Below are 27,292 nucleotides of genomic sequence, written 5' to 3' on the forward strand. Positions count from 1 at the left end.
GCTAGCATTGGAGAAGTGTAATAATCTAGGAACAACATAAATCCATACTCCTGCAAGGTTAAATATGTACAGGCACCGAACAGGAAGAATCTCATTTTTCTTTTCCTGGTAAAGCTGACAACCAGTTTTCTCCTGCAAAATGAACTAAGAGAGCCAGTGTGGTGTAGCGGTTAAGAGGGGTAGTCTCGTAATCTGGGGAACCGGGTTCGCGTCTCCGCTCCTCCACATGCAGCTGCTGGGTGACCTTGGGCTAGTGACACTTCTCTGAAGTCTCTCAGCCCCACTCACCTCCCAGAGTGTTTGTTGTGGGGGAGGAAGGGAGAGGAGAATGTTAGCCGCTTTGAGACTCCTTAAAGGGAGTGAAAAGCGGGATATCAAATCCAAACTCTTCTTCTCTTCTTAGGTTAGATACGTCCAGGTTTGATTCTTGTCCCAACTAGGGAGAAGCTACATGCATATATTTATTAAGCTGAAAAATGATAGGGATACATGGGCAACTGCTTCATGGAGTCAAGAGCACTGGGCAATCTAGACCATTAGGAGAAAAGACGATGCAAGGATACTAAACAGCCATTGTTAAACAAATGAAGCACAGTTTTTAATTATAGCATTTTTTTTAGGTTGCAGTAGAAAGATACAAACTTATACAATGATTTTCAGATAGGTAACTTTGCTAACACACCACACAATTTTAGCATTTTGCAGCTTTGCATGTTTATTACAACTGCTTAACCTAACAACCATACAGAAAAAGCACCCTCTCTAAATCAGTTGAATTTCAGAACCAGATTCCCGCCCCCCTTTCCTTACACTATGGCCACGTTCAGAAACTCCACTCGAAGGCAATGAAAATCAATATTGCATACTTGGATTTCATACAATGTAGCAGGAAAACAAAAATGAAAGGCTCTCACACATGAAGAAACGACATGTTTCACTTCAGTTTATGAACTTTTGAGATTTTACTCACTGTTTTTTGTTTCAACATTATTATTTCATGTCACTTCAGAATATAACTGGCTATGACTATATTTATATATAAAAAGTTATAAAAGGCAGTCAAATTGGCAGGTGTGTCAGCTTTCTTTTATGTAAAGCCAAAATCTATTTAAATAAGGCTTATTAGATTTCCCCAGTTAAGATTAAACAAAAAAACTCGAACAAGGCCTAAAAAGCATTGCTCACATTGAAGACTCACTATATTTCCTGCCGGTACCAGAAACAAATTCTAAGGTTAAAGTACTTGTGTGTGCAAATTGGCAAAACAAACATTGGGGGAAGCTCTTGAAATGATATGCCATCAGCTTTCATTCTAATTCTCTCAGAATTATCAACTTCCAGCCTAAAGTAACAAATCCTAAAACAAAGAACACCCTGCACGTCTTCTAAAATAAAAATATGTACAGCATATTAATAGTATGCAATATGCAAAAAGCTTTTGTGTTGCTGATGGCAACTTAACACCCCCCGCCCCCTATTCACATGTGTACCTCTACTGACAATTACATCACTAAGCCTGTTAGTTTTAAAGACACTCCTCCTGTCCGTCAGAATTTGTAGATCTTTGTGTATGGGCTCCACTCATTTGACTCTGGGTTGTAGACTTCGACTGTGTTCAGAAACTCATTGCCATCAAAGCCGCCCACTGCATAGATGGTGTTGGCCACGGTTGCAAAACCAGCATTGCTTCTTGGGATGGTCATGCTACCCATCATCTTCCACTCGTTCTTAGCGGGGTCATACATCTCCACGCAGCTGACAGCACGCGAACCATCGAAGCCGCCGCCAACAAAGAGTTTTCCTGTGGAGTGGATAGCAGTCAGTCTTCAGTAAAGTGTAGAGGAAAAAGCCACATTACGGGCACAAAAGCTATGCCGCAACTGAAATGTTAACTGCGTACCGAGCAAGGTTAAACATACTGCTTGAGCTTTCAAAAAATTAATGAATTACGATGGCAATAAAATTCTACTTCAACACTTTCCAGCTCTTCTGAATACAGTGGTACCTCCGGTTACGAAAACTTTGGGATGCGTAAGCGGCAAACGCAGAAGTATTTTCCTGGGTTTTTGCCATGCGCGCATGTGCAGAAACGCTCTACTGCTGTGTGCACAGAAGCGGTCTCTCCGGTTGCAGAAATCTTGGGATCCAGCCGGACCTCTGGAAGGATCCTGTCTGCAACCGGAGGTACCACTGTACCTCCGTTGTAGACTCAGCCGAGTTTTTTGTACATACTGGACTTGGTGGTCAACCGGAAAGTTACATTTTTATTATATTCTGTCCTGACGTTGATTTTGACATTATGAAAAGTGGTATCTAATTTTTGAGTAGTTCTAGTAAATAACTTTGCGATTGTTACTATACGGCCTATTACGTTTACGTGTGTTTTCAATTGGATTTGCGTAATATAGGCATTCTGGTGGTTTATGGTTCACAATCTGTCTCTAGACATCTTCAGCCAGTGTGAACTGGGTCTGCAAACATGGAGAGAGCCGTTTCCCCAATTGCTCTATCATGTATTCTCATTTGCTGTGCCCCATTTCTAGGCCACAAGGTCTATATCCCCCCCCCCACAAAAAAGGCATCACTCTGAATTGCAGAGCTCCACTCACACAAACTTACCATCAAGTACGGCAACACCTGCACCACGCCTAGCCACGTTCATAGGTGCAATCAGGGTCCAGGTATTGTTTTCTGGATTGTAACGCTCCACGCTATTAAGGCAGTTCCAAGATTCGGCTCCTCCGATGATGTACAAATGTCCACCGAGCTCACATACAGCAGACTGGTGTCTTCCTATAAACAAAAAGCCAACAGAAGATTGCAGATCAGGGGGAGGGTGTTTTAAGCTGCTCTCTAACGGCGGCAGCATCACAAAAACTGTAGGGGACATTTTTCATGCCAGCCAGGAGTCAACTGCCAATAAGTCTGTCTAAAAGGTCTCGGAAAGCGATTCCACTTGTTGCCACTCTCACTAATGCAGTCTGTGAAAAACAGGAACCCTCAATACTAAATGCTGCTGCAGCAAAGGATGCCGCTTCTCTCTCAAAATCATAGAATTATAGAGATAGAAGGGACCACAAGGGCCATATAGTCCAACCCCTTGCAATGCAGGAATCTTTTGCCCAACGTGGGGCTCTAACCCACAACCCTGAGATTAACGAGTCTCAAGCTCTACCAACTGTTGATTCTCACCAAATTTCATTTAAAAACTAGCAGTAGCAGACCTCTTAACAGTGGACCACTGCAGCTGAAGCTGCCCTAAGACATTTCAGGCTCCTAAAAAAGCTTGAATTCTTAAAGCCATCCCAACTTCAAAAGGCTAAAGGACCCCTTGACCGTTAAGTCCAGCCAAAGGCGACTATGGGGTTGCGGCGCTCATCTCGCTTTCAAGCCGAGGGAGCTGGCATTTGTCCACAGACAGATTTGTGGGTCATGTGGCCAGCAGGACTAAATCGCTTCCGGCGCAATGGGACACTGTGATGGCAACCAGAGCACACGGAAACACCGTTTACCTTCCCGCCACAGCAATACCTATTTATCTACTTGCACTGGTGTACTTTCGAACTGCTAGGTTGGCAGGAGCTGGGACAGAGCAACAGGAGCTCACCCTGCCTTGCAGATTGGAACTGCTGACCTGTGATTTAGACCGCAGCGCCACCCGTGTCCCTTCCAACTTGAAAAATAAAAGCACGGACTTACGGATGTTAAGTGAAGCACAGCTTGTCCAGGATTTTGCTATGGGATCGAAGACGTCACAGTTTTTCAATCCTTTCTGACCGTAAGGATCCGAGCCGCCAACAATATACAGCTTTCCATTCAGGGCACAAACACCTGTTAATCCATGGTGGGAAGAGAGAGAAACAAAACAATTTATTGCCTGAATGCTTAGAAAGAAATAATAACCTTCATAGGGCATTGTAGACTCTTACCTGCATTGCAACGGTTGGTTCGCAGCTCTGGAACGGGAGTCCAATCATCAATCTCCGGGTCATACATTTCTCCGCAGCTCAGGTCATCTGAATGGCCGTTGGACCCACCAACAACATACAGCTGCCCCTAAGTTGAAGAAGCAATAAATATTACAACAAAGATCCATTACATTGTTTTGGTTAAACACTCATGCCTGGGCCTGGTGTGTTAGTAGCGAATAGTTTCTAAATCAGACAAGGAAAGCCTCCAAGAAAAGGAATTGTTCTGTCATTACAGGCAACTATGAACCTAGGTGTCTCCTTTCAGAAAGCGCAGAGGAACACATCACCATCACCTTTGTGCTGAACTGCTACAAATTTAAGTCGGGGAATCGGATTCTTGGGTTGCTCTGTACGATGAGCTCTTCTGGCAGGGACAGGAAGTGTGTGGCCCTGTTGATTCTCCTTGATCTCTCAGAAGCTTTGGATACCCTCAGCCACACAGCAGCTGTCCAATCAGGGATTGTATGTCTCTGTTTTGCAATGGTTTTGGTCCTACTTGGGAGGACTGTTGTCAAGAGAGTGACGCTTTGGGGGTGCTGTTTGGCCTTGCGCAAACTTCAAGGTGGAGTTCCACGGGGGTCAATTTTTTCTCTTGCGTGCCTCACCTGCGCTCTGCAAGGAAACTCACTGGAATCATCACTGTCCATGCTATCAGGTGCCAGAAATACATTTTTATTTATCCTTGCTTTTAAGTTTTTGAGATCATACTTCAGCATTACAGTGGAGGCTAACATCAGACTAATCTATTAGTGTTTGTGTGTGTAGGATTTCTTTTTATTATATTGTTGGATGAGCACTTTGGCAAGTGTTGAACTTTCTGCACTCTTCTTCTTTTAAAAATCTGGTTTTTAACTGATTTTATTTGGATTTGGCATGTAATCAAGAGCCAAATCCAAGTAAATTCAAATATTGGGGGAAAGCTGAAATTCCAGCCTACCTAGAGGGTGCCAGAGGGCATGGCTATTCACCCCACACGTACCATCAACACTGCCATCTGGAACCGGGCTCTTGGTGTCCTCATCGGTGCAACGAAAGTCCAGCAATCCTTTCGGGGGTCGTAACATTCTACGGTGCGCAAGCATTCTTCTCTGTTATAGCCACCTAGCAGGAATGCAAAGTGTGCAAGAGTTATTTAAGATAACAGAATCTCCTCGCGAAACCAATTTTAGCAAGCAATTACTCCACAAAACACTTCACATGGCAGTTTGCCCAAGTATGAGAAAATGCAGAGGCCCACGTTGCTTGAAGCGCTAGTAGTACATTTCCCAGTACGTTTCCGAGCACAATTCAAAGTATTGGTGCTGACCTTTAAAGCCCTAAACGGCCTCGGTCCTGTATACCTGAAGGAGCGTCTCCACCCCCATCGTTCTACCCGGACATTGAGGTCCAGCTCCGAGGGCCTTCTGGCGGTTCCCTCACTGCGAGAAGCCAAGTTACAGGGAACCAGGCAGAGGGCCTTCTCGGTAGTGGCGCCCTCCCTGTGGAACACCCTCCCACCAGATGTCAAAGAGAACAACAACTACCAGACTTTTAGAAGACATCTGAAGGCAGCCCTGTTCAGGGAAGCTTTTAATGTTTGATATATTAGAGTATTTTAATATATTTTTTTGGAAGCCGCCCAGAGTGGCTGGGGAAGCCCAGCCAGATGGGCGGGGTACAAATAATAAATTATTATTGTTGTTGTTGTAGGTTTTCCTTACCTGCGGCTATGAGCTTGTTGCCAAGCTCTGCTGTTCCCAATCCAGATCGAGCATACTGCATCGGAGACATGGGCTTTTCAATAAGGTCGCCTGGCTGGATCTCGAAACTCAAGCTTTTCATCAACCGTGGAGTGCTGGTCGGAGAGCTCTGGGGACTGTTACGCCCGTGAAGGAAAATCACACAAAACACGCCATCCAGAACAGCGAGACACAGGTAGGTATTATCTGGGGGGGGGGGGCAAGGGGAGGGAAAGAGTACATTTAATTCCAAAATATGAACACGTTTTCTTCCACTAAAGCAGGTTTCTTCAACCTCGGCCCTCCAGATGTCTTGAGACTACAGTTCCCAGCATCCCTGACCACTGGTCCTGCTAGCTAGGGATCATGGGAGTTGTAGGCCGAAAGCACCTGTGGGGCCGAGGTTGAGGAAGCCTGCACTAAAGCCATACCGTTACCCTCTAGGTAGGCTGGAATTTCAGCTTTCCCCCAATATTTGAAGGCGAGAAAAGAAGACTGTATTTAGAAGAAGAAGAGTTTGGATTTGATATCCCGCTTTATCACTACCCGAAGGAGTCTCAAAGCGGCTCACATTCCCCTTTCCCTTCCTCCCCCACAACAAACACTCTGTGAGGTGAGTGGGGCTGAGAGACTTCAGAGAAGTGTGACTGGCCCAAGGTCACCCAGCAGCTGCATGTGGAGCAGCAGGGAATCGAACCCGGTTCACCAGATTACGAGTCTACCGCGCTTAACCACTACACCACACTGGCTCTCATTATTTACGTAATTGCAAAAAATGGCACTGCCTCCTGCAACTTCCATATTTAAGCATGGGTGCACAGTGGTTTAAAAATAACATCCCCAGGAACAAAGTTCTGCTTACTTGAGGTCTTCTCTGAAGCAACAATTTTCCACTCGTGTTTAGGACTCTGCACTGCTGCGTTTGGAGAAAGACTTCCAGAGGAACTGCTACTTATCTGCTTGAGATCATTCTCACGGGGGGTCTTTTTCTGCAAAATCAAAAGGCAGCTACAGAAACCCGGCCACAGAGCGTACCGTGATCTGCCTTTGTTTCAGAACTATTTCCTATTTTTACCTCTGTGCAGCCTCATTTATAAGAACATCTGCACAGCCAACTTGACGAATCAAAATCTCAGCAACGTGATGGAGCACGTAATGCACCCCTTACTCGCAAAAACCATTTCATCCCAATACTCAACTCACAGTCCTTAGCTTCTGAATCAAATGAATGACCTAGCTTCACGTAAGCTATGCTTTCTAATGGGACAATCTTCACTTTGTTTCAAAGTACCTATTATCCATGGGATGCGGGTGGCGCTGTGGGTAAAACCTCAGTGCCTAGGGCTTGCCGATCGCATGGTCGGCGGTTCGAATCCCCGCAGCGGGGTGAGCTCCCGTCTTTCAGTCCCAGCTCCTGCCCACCTAGCAGTTCGAAAGCACCCCTAAGTGCAAGTAGATAAATAGGTACCGCTTTATAGCGGGAAGGTAAACGGCGTTTCCGTGTGCTGCGCTGGTGCCGGCTCGCTGGCCACGTGACCCGGAAGTGTCTCCAGACAGCGCTGGCCCCCAGCCTCTTAAGTGAGATGGGCGCACAACCCTAGAGTCGAACACGACTGGCCCGTACGGGCAGGGGTACCTTTACCTTTACCTATTATTACTACGCAAGTTTCAAGGGTGCATAGCCTACACAGCAAAACTCTGAAGGCTTATTGTATAAATCCAAGGTATTACATAAGGTTTTCCACCAAATCGCATATATTTTTTCTACTTCTTTCAGCACCGTTCTTCCTATCTGTACCAAACCATCATCTTTAATTTGCAAGTGCCTTATAGTTTAAGGAGTGGGGTGGATGCAATTCAACCTTGCTGGAGCTATTTGTTTTTACTAGAACCCCAAAATCTACCGAGCAGAGCTAGATGCACGGGACAGATGGCTAGTGTTTTTATATTAAAAAAATGGTGCCTAGTCTTGAGGACATTCCGAGCCTAGAAATTAGTAAACAAAGCCGTATCTTTTCACGCAAAAATCCACTTCTGCTTAAGCTTTCTTCATTTGAACTTCCTTGAAATTGGGTTTTGTTATTGCTACTGTTAAAACAATTAAAGACAGAAAGCTCTGCCAATCTCCTGCAGATCACCCAGAGATCTACGAGAAGATCCCAATCTACCTTCTGCCCACCTCGGGTCTATGAAACCCATCTCTGTTGTTTCAGAATAATTACACCAGTTTCCTCTATTGAAGCCATTTCCCCTTTTGTCTAAGATACTTCATTTCCACTCTCTTCTCTCTCCCAAATGGGCTTTAGACACCTCCCTTGGTGTCCCTGCTCCTCTGAATGTTTTTATTTTAATTCATTTGTTTTTAACCTTTGGGAGATAAGACTCCGCCATCTTTTCTTCTTTTTCTTCCCAGAATGTCTCTGGATCCCACATGGTCCCAGAGGCATTCTCGGAGAAGGAAAGCGTAACTACTTTGCAGTTGGTGTTTTTGCTTTCCAGTGAACCCAGTCCAACTGCCTACTGCTTTTTTAAACAAAAATGGGGAGAGAAAAGAAGACTGATTGCTGCCTTATAAGCTTGTGGGGTTTGGGGGGAAGGCAGTGAGTTACATCTGAAAAAGGATCCCCATGTTTTCAGGAAGTGGTTTTGTCATTTTTTAAGTGGGGTGCGAGTTCTGTCTGCAACACATGCTTTGGGGGTGTTCCTTCTGGGAAATGGGTATTTTGCAGTTATTTAGGAATCAAGTATGGGGTTTGGCATTTGGGCTTAGGCTCAGCCTCTGCCTTGCACTTAAGCAAGTGTCTATTGTAACTAGCCAGACCCCTCCATGGTTGCCATTTGAACACTTTGGTTTTAAAGGGACAAATCATTTAATTGAAGTCTGAGAATTCTTGCTCACCCCTGAAAGACTGATTTGCATCTAAGTTCTACCGACACCTGTACAAACTTTTTTTTTTAACAGCTCCCAAGTATTAGATTTAAACTTCTTCAAATCTCAACTCCTGCTAGCAAACCTATTAAATTAGCAGCTGAGAGAAGGCTAATATTATCACCTCTCTGTTTTTTGCAACTCCAGATGCCACCACCTAATTACATTTAAGTTGCAAAATGAACTGAACTCTCCTTTGTCACAGATTTGTTTCTAGTTCAAATATCTTGACTCATTTAGGCTGCTGAAACTCAAAGCTCCCATTTGAAAATGTACTTTGAAATTGAATTATGGCAACAGTGGCAGTTATCACATCCAGAAAGTGAAATTTTCACCAAGTTGCTAATGCAGTGCACTACAGTATTCAAAACGTTCCTGCTGTTTGCAGGATACCTAAAGTATACCATTATTCTTGCAATGACAAATTCTCAGTTCAACCTGTGCCCTGTATGGCAAGTTTCCCAAAGGAAATCTCCAGGGCTACTTCATGACGTGCTACTCCTAGTCACGTGCTGGATAACCTGCTGCAACTGAAAGCCTGCACTTCTATGCTACGAAGCTCTGCTTCCAGAAACTTATTCAGCGCTCCTTGTTTGCCTCGGATCGCTGAAGCTCTATCTGCAAGCTCCTGCAATCTTTAGCACTCCCTTCTCAACATTCCAGAAGCTTTAAGATGAATCTCCATTAACTGCTCTTGTTCATTATGCTGTGCTTTCAGTACTAAGACATATTTACAGACATACTTTGGAAACTGAACGGAATCTGTTCAATTTCCGAAACGTTCAGAAACCAAAGCGTGGCTTCCAATTGGTTGCAGGAGTGTTCGGCTTCCGAAAATCGTTCGAAAACCGAAACACTCACTTCCAGGTTTTGATCGTTTGGGAGCCGATTTCTTGGGGAGCCAAGGTATGACTGTACTACGTTACAGCTTGAAGGAACTAAATTGGGGGTGGCCCTACAGATGTTGCTGCGCTATAACTCCCACCGTCCGTGCCCATGCTATGGGCCATGGGCTGAGGGCAGCTGAATTTGGCAACATCTGGAAGGCCACGCTTGCCACTCGTTAACTAGACCACACGAGCCGTCTACGGCAGCTACTGTTTTGAGACTGTTATTTCTTCCTTTTACTACTCTAACCAGTTTTACCTGAGGTTACCTCAGACCATGTGCAATTTGTACCTGCACAAACTGAATGTGGTCATCATCACTGCCATACACCTCAGCCTGTCCTTCTAGCAGGTTTCCATCAAGCAGCTTGTGATCGGCTGAGTAGTACAACGTTTGAACCTGAAAAACAACAGAACAGCCATGTGGCTACAGTCTCCATTGCCTATTCAACTACTGGTACACAGAACACAAGACTCCGTAAGGGCTCCAAGTCTCAGTCAGGTTCTCTTCTTTCCATCTAGCAGAATGGCAAAAAAAAAAAAGGAGAAAAAAAAAGAAGTTGCTCTCATGACGACAGATCTTCCAGTTATGGCATGACGGATCCCCGCTTCCACAGCTCAAAAGAAATCTTCAGTTGCCTTGACTTCCCTGCGCCGTAACATTAAGATGTGTGACGGTGGACATTATCTTGCAGAATAAACTATACAGGTTGACAATCTCAAACACACACAAAAACTGTTGCTGCAACCCACATTCTTCTTATTTGCAAAATACAAACATTTTTTCCTTGTCCAGTTATGTGAATAAAGCATGTAAACCAAGCACAATTGGATTATAAAAGAGTTCATGCTAAAGATGAGCTGTATCCGGCTAAGTTGTACTTGTGAGTAGCCCTGCTCACAATGTCACTTAGCTGGGTGCAACCCAGTGGTGCTGATTTTCCATTTAGGAAAGTCTACTGCCCATTACTAAATACGAGAACTTCAAGGCGAATCTAAGACTATTTGACTGGACTTCTAAGAAAGGGCAGGATAAAGCAAACATAACCATTCTCAAAGGTTGCTCGTTTGATGGCAAGCTAGGTTAAGTTTTTGCAAACAATTCAAAATTTCTATTATCTCCACAGCGATTCTCAAGACGCTGGCATTTCTGATTGAGACTACACTGACTGCTGGGTATGTGAGAAAGGCTATTTAATTACACAAGTTTTGTCAAAAGTTAAGATATCCTGTAAAGAAGTAAACACCATTAATCATCATCATCGTTTTTTGCCCCCAGCGGATTTTCTTAGGAGAACTGGGGCACGACTGCTGCTTCTTTACACTTGAAGTTTCTTCTATGGTTCTTCAGCGCTGAGTATCCTAGTTTTGTTAATAAACCTATGGGGAGATAAATCAATGGGGAGGAACAACCATTAGAACCTTTTACCTACTGTCTCTCTTTAAGCAAAAACCCTGCAGAAAGGAACACATTAAGGACATACAGTGAGCCTTAAAAACCACCTCCCCGTTTCCACCAGAGTGAAGTTGTTAAAAGAGTAAAAACAGAAACAGAAAAACCAGATCGAACAGTTTATGCAGCTCACCTGGAAACCCCCCTAAGTTTCTCAGCTTAGGGATACCTACAGTAAGATTTAAATTTTTCAAATAGGTTTTTTTTTAAAGAAAAAAAAGAAAAGAAAAAGGATCATCCTTAATTTCAGAATAGCTTAATTGTTAAAGGCTGCCGAAGCTCGTTTTTAAAAGACTAACCTCTTCCATCAGATCTCCTAGACTGTCTCCATTCTCCCAGATGCTTCGCTGCACCCAGTTGATTACCTTTGTGTATAATTTGCCATTGCTGGGTAAGCTAACATTGTCTTCAAGCATGACCTCCAGCTGGAATAAAAAACAAAACGGTTTAGCGGCTAAGAGAGATAAAAGACCTAAAAGGCTTGCCTACACAAGATTAAGTAAAATCTCAAACATCATTTTAGCAACACAGAACTTTCTAGAGGTATAATTAATGCAAACTGCTTTGACAGTTTGTTTTGCTTTATGAATGACATTAATAACAACAACAACAACAAATCCAAAATGGAGGATATAAAATATCAAGGTTTGCTCGCATTCTGGTGTAACAAACAAACAGAATCTCCTGCTTGGGGCTACGCAGACAGGAGCAGGCTCGATTGCCAGTGTTCCCATTAAGTTCTATGGCAGTATTTCTCAAACAGTAGGTTCACCAGAGGGCCTTGTGACACTTCCAGGTGCATCTCAGTGAATAGCTGTCAACTTGCAGATTTGAAAATAAGGGACCAGCAGCCTCAAAAATAAGGGATCAGCAGCCAAAATACGGGATTTTCCAGGCACAGGTATGTTCGACTAATGAGCCCCTCCGTGCCAAAGGCAGAAAGCCCAGCCAGCAGCCAAACAAAGCCTCAAGGAAAACCACTGTCACCTCTCCGCTGGGAAGCGCTGAGCAAAGGCAAGTCCCCTGGCAACGCAGCCGATTTGATCAGCACAAGGCATGCAAGCTCCACCCCCCAGTCATTCTTAAGACTCCTTATTGGGTGAGCAACACAGCCAAGCAACACAGTTGGAGCCTCCCTCCTCCCTGGCCAGCAGGCAGGGAGGGAGAGGAGCTGCTTCCTTTGAAACCTGGGAAATTTAAGGGACATCATCAATAAGGGACAGCGGTGGGACACGGCACTGGGATAAGGGAGTTTCCTGCCAAATAAGGGACGCTTGACAGCTATGTCTCAGTGCCACAACTTGCCCAGTACCACCTCCTCACCCTCTAGCACAGGCAAACTCCGGCCCTCCGGATCTTTGGGACTACAATTCCCATCATCCCTAGCTAACAGGACCAGTGGTCAGGGATGATGGGAATTGTAGTCTCAAAAAACCATCTGGAGGGCCGGAGTTTGCCTATGCATGCTCTAGCTGCCCATGGCATTTTGGCTGAACCCATGCCAGGACCAGCAACTCCATTCGTGTTAAGCGAAAGTGGCCAGGAGACAGAGGTCTGGCAGGGCAAGTGCAGGCAAGGTCAAAGGGCCAGAGGTGGTATTGAAGGAAACTAGAAAGTGAGATAAAAGGTTCATGGTAATTCATTGGGAAAAGAAAGGAAGAGAGAGGAAAGCTATTATAGGAGGGGGGAAAGAGCGTAAAACCAAGGTAGAGGGATGGAAAAAAAGTTTAGTGTAAGTTTAGGGGTAGGGAATATCTTCTCCTTCTTTGACGATCACTTGTAGCAGAGTAAGATTGTCTTCCGTGAACATGGTTTTACCCCATTAAGTGACTGTGGAGGCCAATTCTGGATCCACAAGTCCTTCCACCGTGGAGAACATAGGTTTCCTGGCAGGAGTTGATCACGGTGAGGGTTTGCCAAACGTGCCTTCCTCTTAGCTCGTTTCTCCTTTATGCCCTGAGTTTGTGCTTCTTCAAAGTCCACAACATCTTTGGTAAAGGCTGTCTCCAATTGGAGCACTCACAGGCCAGTGTTTCCCTGTTATCAGTGCTTATATGACATTTTTAAAAGATTTGCCTTGGGAGTGTCTTTAAACCTCTTTTCTTGACCACCAGTATTTCACTTTCCATTCTTAAACTGGCAATAGAGAAGTTGCTTTGGAAGGCGATCATCAGGCATCCGCACAACATGACCAGTCCAACGAAGTTGATGTTGAAGAATCATTGCTTTGACACTGGGGATCTTTGCTTCTTCCAGTACACTGACATTAGTTCGCCTGTCTTCTCAAATGATGCGTAAAAATTTTCGGAGACACCGTTGATGGAATCTCTCAAGGATTTGGATATAGTTTACAAGTGGCCCATGTTTCACAAGCGTTCTGTAAAGTTGGCAGTATAATAGCTTTGTAAACGAGGATTTTGCTTTCTCTGTGAATCTCCCAGTCCTCAAACTCTTGGCGCTTCAATCGGGAGAAAGCAGCACTTGAAGCTCAAGCGATGCTGGATTTTCAGAAGATAGTCCACAGGGCAGTGTCAAAGACCTCAGGTCAATAAACACCATACACAGGGTTTGGTTTTGCTCTCTGCATTTTTCTTAAAGCTTTCGAGCAGCCAAAATCATATTCACTGTCCCCCTAGAAAGTCGAAAACCCTTTTGGGATTCAGGAAGGATATCTTCTGATATAATTAGGAGGTTTGCTAAGATCCTTGCAAGAATTTTGCCAGCCACAGCTAATAAACAGATGCCTTGATAATTTCTGCAGTCCGTTTTATCACCTTTTTAAAAAAAAGATTGATGATTTTAGCATCCCTGAAGTCTGCTGGGATCTCCTATCTCTCCCAGATTTTTTTGTCGAGCTTGTGACGTCGTTGTGTATGTTCAATTCTGCCCACTCTGAAGACTTCAGCAGGTATCCCATCAGGTCCGCTGACGTTTTTTTGTTTGGTCACAAGGGTCACAGGAACGCGGAAGCCCACTCACCACAACAAGGTGATGACCCAGCAAATGAGGGTAAGGAATATGATACAAGCTGAGTTTGGAAGAATGGGAAGTGGGAAGGGGAAAATGTAACAGAAAAAACCTTCTCCACTTTTAAGAGCTAACAGGTCAACTAATTCTGTCACAGGACTTCCAGAGCAAACGTCTACACCAGGGGTAGGCAGCCTAAGGCCCAGGGGCAGGATGCGACCCAATTGCCTTCTCAATCCGGCCCACGGATGGTCCGGGAATCAACGTGTTTTTACATGAGTAGAATGTGTCCTTTTATTTAAAATGCATCTCTGGGTGATTTGTGGGGCATAGGAATTCGTTCATTCCCCCCCAAATATAGTCCGGCCCACCACATGGTCTGAGGGACGGTGGACCGGCCCTTGGCTGAAAAAGGTTGCTGACCCTGGTCTACACTTTGCTTTGGGAAAGCTGAGCTAAGGAACTCCTTGCCACAAGGAAAACGCTGTGGTAAAAGAATGCAGCAATTCCCCAAGATTGATTCGGTATATCTAGAAGACGTCAGTGCTTGCCAGCTGATTGGAACAAACACTGCCTCCACCCTCTGCCGTTGTTTGACTGGTGGGCTTTGATAATTTTCAGCCATCTCAAGTGGGTATTGGGAGTAGAAAACTTGAGAATCCCTCTTCTATGGAACAAAGTAAAAGGGCTGCAATTCTGGACACAACTGAGAGGGGGCTTGGAATTGCGGGTGGAATTAAATGCTGCACTTTTGAGATAGCTGGAGTGACAAGACGCCTGGGACGTCCAATATGTGCATGTAAAATCACTCAGCTGTTCTGGAAAAGGTCATGGAAGGAGTGACAATTCCAAACTGAGCAACTCAAAATCTGCAAGACTGTTTGCCCATATGTTTTAAGAAACGCAGTTTCGTTTAATGATTTCCTGGTAGCATTAAAACGTGAACAAGACTAACTTCCCTTTTTTTTACGATGAAATAGAAAGGAGCATGAGATTGCTCACCTTTAAACGTGGCAGTTTTAGAAATTCCTCTTGGTCAGAGATCTGTAACAAGTGCTCCTGAAGGTAACTATCAATCTTGCTCAGTAAACGCGAATCGCCCATGGTGCTTGCAAAGTTCCGATAGGAGATGCAGCTTTCGACGCTCATTCTGGAGAGCAAATAATCTCCACAAACCTTTTAGGAAGGCATACAATTATGTTATTTTTAAAAAAAGAGGTTCAGTACACTTCTGGGGCACTTTCTGTCTCTCACTTCTTATAGCCCACCAACCTGCTATGGCACCCCTTCCAGCAAATCAATTTTACATCTTCTCTTGCCTATAACGTATTGCCGCTCTTAATTTAAGACAAACGGCATTGCTGTTAATCAAACTTTTCAGAGACATCACTCTCAAATGCCTTTGTTGGTACTATTTAGCAGCGATAACGCTAAATTGAGCTGCAGAAATGGGAGTGGCGCTGCCCGTTTTTTCTTCTAGGAAAACGGGACCAAATATAATCAGCCTTTTATTTTATATTTTGCTTTAAATATTTTAAATAAGCCAGGATATGCATTATCTGCAAGCATCACCGCTTTGTGGCCGTTTATGCAAAAGCAGCACGCAGCTCATGTGTCTACAGTCACTGTCTGCTACAATTAAAGGAACTGAGGCCATCTATATTTGATTGCTCGGTTCACACATTAATCTGTGCAAGTGCACTGCCAGAACTGCTGACATCAGCAAACAAATGTATTTTACGAAACTGTCCCCAAATCCATATAGCGGACCAACAATTAATCAAATGAAATCCTTAGGCTCTATTTCATCATCATCATTGATCCTAAGCTATAAATGAAATGCTTTAAGATGAACATGGCTTTTTTGTGGTAAAAATGCAGGCGTATTAATCAATATGCCTATTCAAATGCTTGAGTTGCTCATTAAGATTAACGATAGAGCTCTTCCTCCAACTAGGGTCACAGAAACTTTGGTTTCTTAAGTGTCCAAAATTTATACCTGCTTGACTCTCTCCATCTTCAGCTTCTTGGCTGCAGAGTACACATCTTTGACCAGTTCTTTATCAGCTTTCAATCTATTAAAGTTATATGGTTATTTTAGAATTTGTTCTTGATAGAGAGCATAAGATAAAGTGCCTTTCGTATGTAAAACAAAAACCAAGTCACTTACTGAGCAGTGTAGGCATAGTTTAACAGGACTTCAACAGCTTCTGGATGAAGATCGTCAAACTTTACATGGGAAACTCCGTGAGAGTCGCTGTCGCTATTGAAGATTTCAAACAGATAAGGACTGCAGCAAGCTAGAACAGCTCTATGTGCCAACATCTCATGCCCACAGACCTGTATTAAAATAAGAGAAAGACTTGTGTTAAACCTAAATAGTTCAGCCTAACAGATGGTATGCAATGTTACGTCTTATAGAATACAAAACCACTGAAAATCCATGGATTTATTGCAGTGGTTCCCAATTAGCTAAATACTTCAGACCCCATTTTTCAAAAAACAAGCCATGGACCACCTATTTTTTTGAAAGTTTTTGTTATGTGAATGGTGCCACAGACCCCTTGGGGGTCAATCAATCAGGAACCAATAATTGAATGGATTTCAGAGCTGTAATGATTAATTACAGATGGTCTCTTTTTTACCAATCGCTTTTGTTCATGACCCAGTTTCTAGTCTCGTGGATTTAAATAAGGTAAGCACATTTCTACTACTGATTTCAGTTAGAATACTTAGTTCTGGCTGGATCAGGCTCATAATTTTAAAAGGAGACTTCAAAAGAATTCTATCTAATGGTGCAGTGAGTTTTCAGAACGTGTAAGGCCAAGAAATTAATTAAGAAATTTATTAACACCATAACCCCCCCCCATTCTAAACTCAAAACATAACACCCAGTTGTCACGCTGTTACCTGGAGTCTAACATCACAGAACTGGCCACTTTTTCGCAAAGCATTTAGCTTGGCAACGGACGACTCAATGAAGTTTTCATCTTCAAACATCAAATAGCCATTAGGAATCATTTTTGCTGTTTCTGTGGCTGAAGAGGAAAATTTGCAATTGTAAGTAGAACCAAGAGTGATGTTACTTGATGCAAAGCCTTTTTGAGGTTGTAATCCTATTTAAACTACAACCCCATGCTGCTACCCTATGCATACTACCTGCGAGTAAGCATCTGTGAAAGCAGACACACATGCACAAGGCTGCAAATAAACGGGAGGAATTCAATGTGCTATTCTGATCATTCCGTCAGTTCGGTAATTCTGCCTTCCAGACGGAACCATCTCCCCACTTGCAGCAGTAGGGGTGTTCTCCAGGGACACACACACCAAGCCAATCTGCAGGGGATGTGGGGTTAAAGGGATAACAACTACAATGGACCCTCTGGATATGAATTAAATTCGTTCTGGGGGTCTGTAAAGGTAAAGGTACCCCTGACCATTAGGTCCAGTCGTGACCGACTCTGGGGTTGCGGCGTTCATCTGGCTTTATTGGCCGAGGGAGCCAGCGTACAGCTTCCAGGTCATGTGGCCAGCATGACTAAGCCGCTTCTGGCAAAGCAGAGCAGCGCACGGAAACGCCGTTTACCTTCCCGCCGGAGCAGTACCTATTTATCTACTTGCACTTTGACGTGCTTTTGAACTGCTAGGTTGGCAGGAGCAGGGACCCAGCAACGAGAGCTCACCCCGTCGTGGGGATTCGAACCACTGACCTTCTGATCAGCAAGTCCTAGGCCCTGTGGTTTAACCCACAGCGCTACCCGCGTCCCTTCTGGGGGTCTATACTTAACCTGAAAAGTCTGTAACTGGAGGCGCCGCTTCTGTGCACGTGCGATATAGCGCTTCTGCGCACCTGGCGAAAGCCGGAAGTATACACTTCCGGGTTTGCCGCGTTCGCAACCCGAAAGTTACGTATCCAGAGCAGTATGTAACTCGAGGGTTCACCGTACTAATTTCACTTGCTACTGAAATGGGAAAGTTTAGTGAGAGCACCCAAGGCATTGTGCCCTCTCAACCATGAGCAGTGCTGGCAGAAAGACTGCCAGAGTTATCAGCCACTGTCACACTGCAGGTCTGTAATAATAATAATAATAATAATAATAATAATAATAATAATAATAATAATTTTTTATTTATACCCTGCCCTTCCCGGTTTAAAAACCAGGCTCAGGGCGACTAACAGCAAATATAAAACCTTGATTAAAATGCGACTTAAAAACAACATAAAATGCAGCATCAATATCAATAAAATTCAAAAAATCAGGGGTCATTTTGGGGGAAAAGGCAAGAGGGGAGTCACCAGTTTGTTTGAAGGCAATTTTTAATCAGTTTTCCAATTAAGCAGCTTATATCAAAAAATGATTATGTAATTGCTATCGGGTTCCAGTTTGCATGACTCTCTGTTTTTTATTTGGGCTTACGGTATCAAAATCAGATCAAAGTCTATCGTACTGTACAGCTGACTAATCAATACACTCCACGTCACAAGAAATGACATTATATATGCGTCGACCTGAGTAAAAACGTATCAAATAAATTTATGTTGTGGTAACTAGGAGACCTTGAATAATCCGAAGTCTTCTTGTGTGTTAATATGAGAGCCCGTCAATTTATATTCCTCCTAAGTTAAACAGCAGCTTGGAATAATGCAGGCAGTTGCGTCTTCTAAACGGATGACTCCAAAACTACCAGGCTTTAAAACGATGTAATCAAGTCCTTAAAAGCTATAGATACGAATTTCTTCTGTGGTAGTCGTGCATCATACTCTGCAACAGAAAACAAAGAATAAACTGATTAATTTGGGATTTCTGCATGTTTAGAATCCGTTTAGGACTTGATTCTATGCCAACTGTGAAATGCCTGAAAGACTATGAAAACAAAAGCCAACATTTTCTAAAATTAAGAGGTGTTAATGGAAGCCTGCCGCTATTAAGGAAATCAGGACAATTTTGCATGAAATATTATTTACCCCCAAATCAGTAAATGGTACATAAAGACTGCATCCTCTTTAGATCTGTTTCAATCACCCAGCTATATCCTACAGTAATTCAGTTACAGCACATTCGTATTACTGTAGTTGACCCAGCAAACAGAGATTAGTCTGGGCAAAGTCTACATACGGCAGCTTTTATTGGATAGACCTACATCTTAAAGCAACTCTTCTTTAAAAAGTCTCAGAGCCCTTAAGTAACCTGTAACACCCACACTGTAATATAACAACCGGGGGGGGGGATATTTCTTATAAAATGTAAACCCCACTATTATTCAAGATCTATTCTATTCCCAGAACATTATCTCTTACAACTGTTCGCAAATATTCCTCACTGGTGGCTTTGAAGTTTTTTTAATATTTTGGCGTTACCGTATTTTTCTGTCCATAGGACGCCCCCATGTATTTTGGGGGACTCTAAGATAATGGGGGGAGATGGCCCCATGTATAAGAACCCCCTGGTTTTTGACATTATTTTTTAGGGGGGAAACCTAGTCTTATACATGGAAAAACACGGCAGTTACTTTTTATATGATATGTAAATATGCAACCAAGTTTTAATCCTTGGGCAGTACCACATTTTCTAAACAATCTGGGAAACTACTTATTTTCTACTCACTCGGAAACAGCAGTATTTCCCCCAACCGATATTCCTAATATACGTGAGCATGATCACAAAAGAAAGTTTCTTGTGAAAGTGTCTCATCCTGTAACTATCTGTATCTGTACTTGTGTAATATGGCTAAAGGATTGGGATTAACAAAAATGGAGAGATGTGACGTCATGGGCCTAGCAGCTGGAGAGGTGAGACATGGAAGGCAGGGGTGAAAGAAGTATCTGCTAGATGTTGTTGTTGTTTAGTCGTGTCCGACTCTTCATGACCCCATGGACCAGAGCACGCCAGGCACACCTGTCTTCCACTGCCTCCCGCAGTTTGGTCAAACTCATGCTGGTAACTTCAAGAACACTGTCCAACCATCTCGACCTCTGTCGTCCCCTTCTCCTTGTGCCCTCCATCTTTCCCAACATCAGGGTCTTTTCCAGGGAGTCTTCTCTTCTCATGAGGTGGCCAAAGTATTGGAGCCTCAGCTTCAGGATCTGTCCTTCCAGTGAGCACTCAGGACTGATTTCCTTCAGAATGGATAGGTTTGATCTTCTTGCAGTCCATGGGACTCTCAAGAGTCTCCTCCAACACCATAATTCAAAAGCATCAATAGATCAACCTAGATAGATCAACCTAAATCCTTCCAGAAATGTTGTTTCTAAACTGGTTTCGGAACTAAATCTGTCTTAGTTTTACGATCCTGCTCAGTAGCCAAACTGAAAACTACACAAATTTGCACCAGTATTATTTAAAAGGAGAAGTTTTGATTTCAAATTTACTGCTAATTGCTTTGATTTTCTTTTGGGGGGGAATATAATTTATTTAGGAGGCCACTGTAAGCAGATGAAAACATTAGCAGGATTTTAATAACACTTGTAACGCAGCAGGAAGACAGGAGTGCCTGGCGTGCTCTGGTCCATGGGGTCACAAAGAGTCAGACATGACTAAACAACAACAACAATGCAGCAAATAATATCGATAGATTCATAAAATGGATTATGAAATAATACGCAGTTGAAAAGGTTGCAAGAGGACCCACAGAGGGGATCGTGCGAACTCTCGCGATTCAGAGAAATCTCTAAATATGGATATCTATTTTGTATGGTTATAACGCTACACTTGTAAAAGCAAGTAAAAATTATTCCCAAATAATAATAATAATTGTTCTGATTTTTCTTTGTGGAACAGCTTAATTTGCATCAATATTTAAGTGGTCTCTCCCCCAACTAGAAGACCATTTACACAAGCCATAGGAGGTTTGAAGATACTTTAAGGTGTCCTGCTGTCCATAAAAAACACTGCTTGTTTTAACTCCTGCTTTTCAAGGGTTACTACACAAAAGGTAAAAGTCACACCTTGTTGCTCCAGGAAAGTCAGGGAGGCTGAGAGGGGCATCTTGTGTCTGGGCAGCCCAGTACCTCCATAGACATTGCCCTTGCTTGCTCCCCTGGGAGGTCGCTAATGCAAGTGGCTTGACTTGAACCCCCGCGGCGCATACTCCATTGTCTCTCAAGACAGATGGATGGCAACAGGAAGGACGTGGCCCCAGAAAGTTGCTCCCAAGGGAAGGCAGGCTTTAGGCAGACCTTTAAAGCCCTACGCGGCCTAAGACCCACGTACCTACAGGACCGCCTCTCCTGGCATGCCCCGCGGAGGACCTTAAGGTCCACAAACGACAACACTTTGGAGGTCCCAAGTCGCAAGGTGGTTAGTTTGGTCTCAACTAGGGCCAGGGCCTTTTCAGTACTGGCCCTGACTTGGTAGAACGCTCTGTCCCAAGAGACTAGGGCCCTGCGGGACTTGACATCTTTCCGCAGGGCCTGCAAGACAGAGCTGTTCCGCCTGGCCTTTGGTTTGGACTCAGTCTGACCCTTATGTTCCCCTCCCCTTATGGTTTTGATCTATGGGCTACTTTTAAAATGAGGCTGCATTTTAAATTGCATTTTAACCTGTATTTTAAATTGGGTTTCCCCCCCATTATTATTATTCCCTATTTCCCTAAATAAAACTGATTATTATTATTATTATTATTATTATTATTATAAGATTCTACGCGCTTTATCTAAATTCTATTCAATCTCTTGCCTGAGGACAATCCACCTCCATCTAATCTCAGAGTGGCTAGATTTCACATTTTGGATTTCTTTTCTCCCCACCTTTCTAAAGAAGCTCAGCTGAAACTTCACAAAAAATGGAACTGTTTTTTCTAAACCACCTCAACAGGATTCAATACAGTGGTACCTTGGTTTAAGAACAGCTTAGTTTATAAACAACTTGGGTTAAGAACGCTGCAAACCACGAAGTAGGTGTTTCGGTTTGTGAACTTTGCCTTGGAAGGAGAACATGTTTTGCTTTCTGTTGAGTGTATTCCATTTGTAAATTGAGTCCCCTGCTGCTATGGGAAAGCACGCTTTGGTTTAAGAACGCTTTGGTTTAAGAATGGACTTCCGGAACGGATTTAGTTCATAAACCAAGGTACCGCTGTACTCTGAAATTAAGCAGAAATTTCTCCACAGAAATTCTCGGTAAAACTTCTGAAGGTTGGGCCACACGAGACTGAAATTAAAAGTTCCATAATACACGCATAACTTCCCTTAAAAATTATTTTTTACTGGTTTCATATGAACACACTTACTAGCACTACAATACGAACACTGTTTCCAGAGACAAATGGGCACATCATTAATTAAATATCCTGCCCATCATCAGTTCATTTGGATTTCTTCCTAAATCTATTTCCACTATTTCTGACTCGGCTGAATGCTCTGCTTCTACTTCAACAGGTTCTGAAGATTAGCTTTGTCATCCTAGGGAGTCACTGTTCCTCTTGTTAACAAACATGATAAAAATCAAACTACAGTAAGTACTCTGAACAAATTCGTCCTTTATAATTCCCCTTTCCCTCCTCTCTTGGTATGTTTCTCCACTAGTGCCATACTCCAATTTTGGGAGTTTTAGTGAGGTGTAGCACCATCTATATGTCACCTTTAATATATAGGTGGTGCTCAAGTTCTGTTGGGGTTACATTCCAGGGACAGCGTGTAAAGCCAAAACATACCGCATTTTTCGCTCTATAAGACGCACATGGTTTTTGGAGGAGGAAAACAAGAAAAAAAATATTCTGAATCTCAGAAGCCAGAACAGCAAGAGGGATCGCTGCGCAGTGAAAGCAGCAATCCCTCTTGCTGTTCTGGCTTCTGGGATAGCTGCGCAGCCTGCATTCGCTCCATAAGACGCACACACATTTCCCCTTACTTTTTAGGAGGGGAAAAGTGAGTCTTATAGAGCAAAAAATACGGTATATGGCCAAAACATTATGGGTTCAATGGCGGGTGGGGTTGCCAAAGTCTTTTCACCCCAAACACCTGCCCCGCCTTTCCAATTAAAAAATCCAAGTGCATAAAGCTTGAATAATCTCAAGTTGCTAGTTACCTGTGGTTTCTTTAAACTGTGTGGAAACTGATTTAGGGCTAGCCATTCCCACCATGAGTTGCAGATGGCCTCTTCTATTTCTCTAGTCCTCAGTCTATTTCCCATTATTCCCTGGGACTCTCTTGTTGTACCCCTATCTAGATCTAACAACACACCGCACGGGAGACCAAACTCCTTTCACTAAATTCACAGCTGTCCAACGAACAACCAAGAAGCAGTTAAGTGACATAGGGATTGCTCTTTCATCTTTTGTCTGAAAAGATTGAACATGGGAGTTTTTGCATCCAAAATCCAAAATTTAGTTCCCCACATTCCTTTTCCGTTAAGGAGCAATGCACTGTAGGCACCAGGCAAAAGCGGTCCTTTTTAACCAGGCCTTTGGTTAACACCCAATATCCTTTTAAAATGTAGCTCTTTTTTTGGGGGGGTACTATTGGGTTATTGCTTTTATTTTTATTTTATATACTGTGATATTTTTATGTGAACTGCCCTGAGACCTCCAGGTATAGGGCGGTATATAAATTCAATTAATAATAATAATAATAATAATAATAATAATAATAATAATAATGGAATTTAAGCTTAAGGTATTCCTTTCTCCATAATGCCCCCAAATTGCAATGCCTGGCGTCTCACCCGCGATTCCACTGGCCTCCTGCCCTGAGTTCAGGTTTTCGTTCCTGCTTTTCAAAATTTTCAGCACAGACATAAATTGACTGGCAAACTATATCAGTTGATTTGTTTTATATATGGCACTCCCATACTCAAGACCAGCCTTATTTGAGTAAGGTTCCAGAGTGAGTCATTGTTTCTTCAACGTAAGTACAAGTCTTAATTGCTTGGCCTCCTATAACTTTTTTTTAAAAAAGGCTTACGATGCATACCTTTCAAAGAGTGCCAGGCTAGACGTAGGTTTAAAAAGCTGGAAAACCAGAAAGCTGTTGCCCCAAACCATACTGATGTTCAAAGTGCTTGTTTCACAGCTTAAACACAAAGTCATTTTTAGTGACAGGCACATAAGAAAGAGAAATGCGGTCACCATCCGTCAAGAGGAGGGGCAAAGAAAACCGCCTTGCAAAGTTCACTCACAGCATGAACTAAATTCAATTACATCCGGACACTGGTTAACTACAGCAATTCTCTTGCACCTTTCCTGGAACACAGCTCATCTACCTTGCCCCATCCGTGAATAAAAGTTTAGCCATCATGAGCTGATGATGCATCAGACCCAAAACAATGCATGACGCATGAGAGAGATTGCTCTACAACCTCTGAAGCAGATTTTGATCAAAAGCAACACTCCGGGAAGGCTGCTTACCCTCCTTTCCAACCTTGCACAATGTTTCCCAGATCTAAATAACCTCCCTGAAGCTGTTCTTAGATTGGAGGTGGGGGGGGGAAAGAATGCAGGTACCGTACCTTAAAAACGGTACAGGTACTGTACCTGCATTCCCCCTTCATGGAGTCCCTTACAGCTGCTAGCTGCTTGAAAATAAGGGGGTGGGGGAATGTATACAGTGGTACCTCAGGTTAAGTACTTAACTCGTTTATGAGGTCTGTTCTTAACCTGAAACTTACTTAAGAGCCCCACAAACACGGTTCCAGATATGTAATTTACTTTTACAGACATTTCATCAGGAATCTCAAAAGGTGGGGAGAAGCAGTTGGCAGCGGCCAGGAGGATTTTGAGCACAAAAAAGGCTGATGGATTAGAAGTTAAGCTTGTTTCTCTCACTCCTACCCCTCCTCAACGTAACCTAAAGGGGCTTCCAAACACACATTTACATGAAATGTGTAATTTGCCCCCTCCCTAGTGTGTTTATGTATGATTCTGCTACTGTTTTAACTTCAGCAGGTCCATTTGGAGCACTGTAGATGTTATAGAGCAGGGGTCAGCAAACTTTTTCAGCAGGGGGCCGATCCACAGTCCCTCAGACCTTGTGGGGGGCCGGACTATATTTTGAAAAAAATATATGAACGTATTCCTATGCCCACAAATAACCCAGAGATGCATTTGAAATAAAAGCACACATTCTACTCATGTAAAAACACGCTGATTCCCGGATCGTCCGCAGGCTGGATTTAGAAGGCAATTGGGCCGGATCCGGCCCCCAGGCCTTAGTTTGCCTACCCATGTTATTTAGAGGCTAGCTGTCCCCTTCACCACCACCAGCCAATCACGTTATTGTACAACACTAGAACTTCACATCCTGAAATCACAGCACAAACAATTTTCCCAATATGATTTTTATATATAGCTATATATGACCGTCCAACTGAAGGGCTGGACTAAGATAAATGCACAGTTGTCTAGAAGACATTATGGTCCTTGACATATGGCTGACTGCCTCTGTAGGCAGGCCAAGAGCAAAATCCCATACATTTATTTAGTATGTGATGCAAAATATGGGTTTCTCCCACTGAAGCAAACGGAAAAAACAGAAACATAATCCAGAGAACTGCTCAGGCCTTGCCTAATTATAACACAGAGAAACCGTATCTGCCTCCGGATTGGCCAGCGTGGCTTTTCCTCCCCACCCAATCACGCCTTCAACTGCAGCAAGCATTTTGGAGCAGATGCTTTTCAGCTCCATGTGCTTGGCAACAGGACGGGGCAGCGTGGAGATAGAACAAAGGCAAAGAAGGAGAAAGGAAAACCTCTCCTCAAATAAGGAAAACCCTTCGAAACTTGCGGTAATCTCCTGATTCTTAGCGATTGTAGCAAGGAAATAGGCAAAATGCTTCCTCACCCCAGACAAAAACAAAATGCACTGGCTTCCTGTCAGCTCAGCCTTTTCAGAAACAGCCGTCAAAATGGGGGGGGTGGGAGGAAATGCACTATGGGGCAGATGTGCTGTAAACCTTTGAAGCTGCTGGGATTAGTTAGAACTCTCCAACCTCACTTTCTTTTTTATTAGTTTTCACAATATTATAAACAAACAAAAACACAAGACCAACAAACATAAATCATAGCCTTATTGAAAATTACAGTTATTAACTTTGTTAAGTGACTTCCTCGCATCCCCTTGGTTGAATTTCATTGCATGTCCTTTTAACGATTTTCCAAATCCCAATTTTTATGAAATTTAACTTCAACATTAACATCCTTAGATCTTCACCTTATAGAATCCTTAGATCTTCACCTTATTTATGTTAAGTGATGAATTAACATGTTTAATTCCAACCTCGCTTTCAAGGCTGCCCCGCCTGGCAGACCATCGAGAATAATTTAACACGGAGAATCTAGCTTATTTTCTTTTACACAGGTTCTCACCTTTTAAATCCCTGGTGGACTTTCCTTCCTTGGAAAAGGCTGGATGGTCCACCTGTCAGGGATTCTGCAGGTGAGATTTCTGCACTGCAAGGGGTTGGGCTAGATGAGCCTCATACATCTTTCCTAACTCTATTTGCTGGCACAATGGAGCCAGCACAAGAAACCACACCAAAATGAAGGGGGTGGGCACCCCAGAACCAACATGAAGCCTACATCTACTTCCCGGTGTCGTTTATCCATGACGCCACGAAACACCGTCAGCCACTACTGCGAAGAGGGTCACGCCCACCACTGCAATAACCCACCTAAAAAAATCGAGGGCAGCATGGCACAGTCACGGTTCCCTTTCTCTCTGGGGGAAAAAGTACGCAAGCCTGCGCACACCTCAAAATAAAACAAGATATAACCTCAATTCCAAACGCACTTGGAGGGTGCGCGAGGATCACCCGTCTGCGGAAATAACAGCAGAAAATAACAACGACGAGAGACAGGGCGCGCAAATCCTCCTTCTCCAGACATCCCTTCCGCCATTTGCGGGAAAAACCGGGTTGCTTCTAAAAGCACATTTTGCACACACTACAATGGGTCTATGGACCACTCCTCCCACCCCAAAGTATTCCTCCTGCACCATTAAGTGGCACCACCCAACGTTTCAAGTCAGCACCCCACGCGATCCGAGCGCCCTTCAAAGGAAAAGAGGTCTCGCCCCTCTTTGGGCTTCCCCAGCCCCAAATCGCCTCGCCGCGCGGCAAGATCCTCCCGCCACCGCCCCGTTTACTCGGAGGTAAGCCCCATCGCGATCAAGGAATGGGACGGGCGGTTTCACAAGGTTGGGGACCAAAAAAAAATCCCGCGCGCGCCGTGCGCCTTTACGCACAAGGAAGCCCGATTCGAGTTCGACTGCGCCACGCGGTCCCTCGCTGGAAAGAGAGGCTCTGGTGGGCCTCGCAGCCCCGGCTTACCAGGTGTTTCTCGACGCAGGCGATGCCGCTCATATTGAGAACGTCCAGGCCGCTGAGGGGGAGAAGGAGAAGCTTTGCGCTCCGGCTGTGCGCGCAGCGCGTCGAAGG

At 43.7% G+C, this 27,292-nt stretch overlaps 1 protein-coding gene across 1 annotated transcript; it reads right to left on the reverse strand.

Moving 5' to 3' along the window:
* Nucleotides 1-571: 571 nt before the first annotated feature.
* Nucleotides 572-27,292, reverse strand: IVNS1ABP (influenza virus NS1A binding protein). The gene is made up of 15 exons (XM_053391416.1): nucleotides 27,185-27,292; nucleotides 18,484-18,688; nucleotides 16,836-16,963; nucleotides 16,096-16,265; nucleotides 15,925-16,000; nucleotides 14,928-15,101; nucleotides 11,258-11,383; nucleotides 9,798-9,905; nucleotides 6,552-6,678; nucleotides 5,672-5,896; nucleotides 4,951-5,072; nucleotides 3,930-4,056; nucleotides 3,700-3,831; nucleotides 2,620-2,793; nucleotides 572-1,801 (listed from the first exon to the last, which is right to left on the reverse strand). Exons 3-15 carry the CDS (start codon nucleotides 16,944-16,946, stop codon nucleotides 1,548-1,550), a joined length of 1,926 nt encoding a protein of 641 aa, XP_053247391.1. The 5' UTR covers nucleotides 16,947-16,963; nucleotides 18,484-18,688; nucleotides 27,185-27,292; the 3' UTR covers nucleotides 572-1,547.

Source organism: Podarcis raffonei, chromosome 6 (assembly GCF_027172205.1).
Source record: "Podarcis raffonei isolate rPodRaf1 chromosome 6, rPodRaf1.pri, whole genome shotgun sequence".
NCBI classification, from domain to species: domain Eukaryota; kingdom Metazoa; phylum Chordata; class Lepidosauria; order Squamata; family Lacertidae; genus Podarcis; species Podarcis raffonei.

Excerpts from the sequence above, each read along its gene's own strand:
- IVNS1ABP (XM_053391416.1), bottom strand. The coding sequence starts at position 16,946 with ATGATTCCTAATGGCTATTTGATGTTTGAAGATGAAAACTTCATTGAG. Across the intron at positions 2,794-3,699 it reads CTGTGCTTCACTTAACATCC|GAAGACACCAGTCTGCTGTA; the intron begins GTAAGTCCGTGC and ends TTTTGTTTATAG. Across the intron at positions 1,802-2,619 it reads AGGTGTTGCCGTACTTGATG|GAAAACTCTTTGTTGGCGGC; the intron begins GTAAGTTTGTGT and ends TCCACTCCACAG.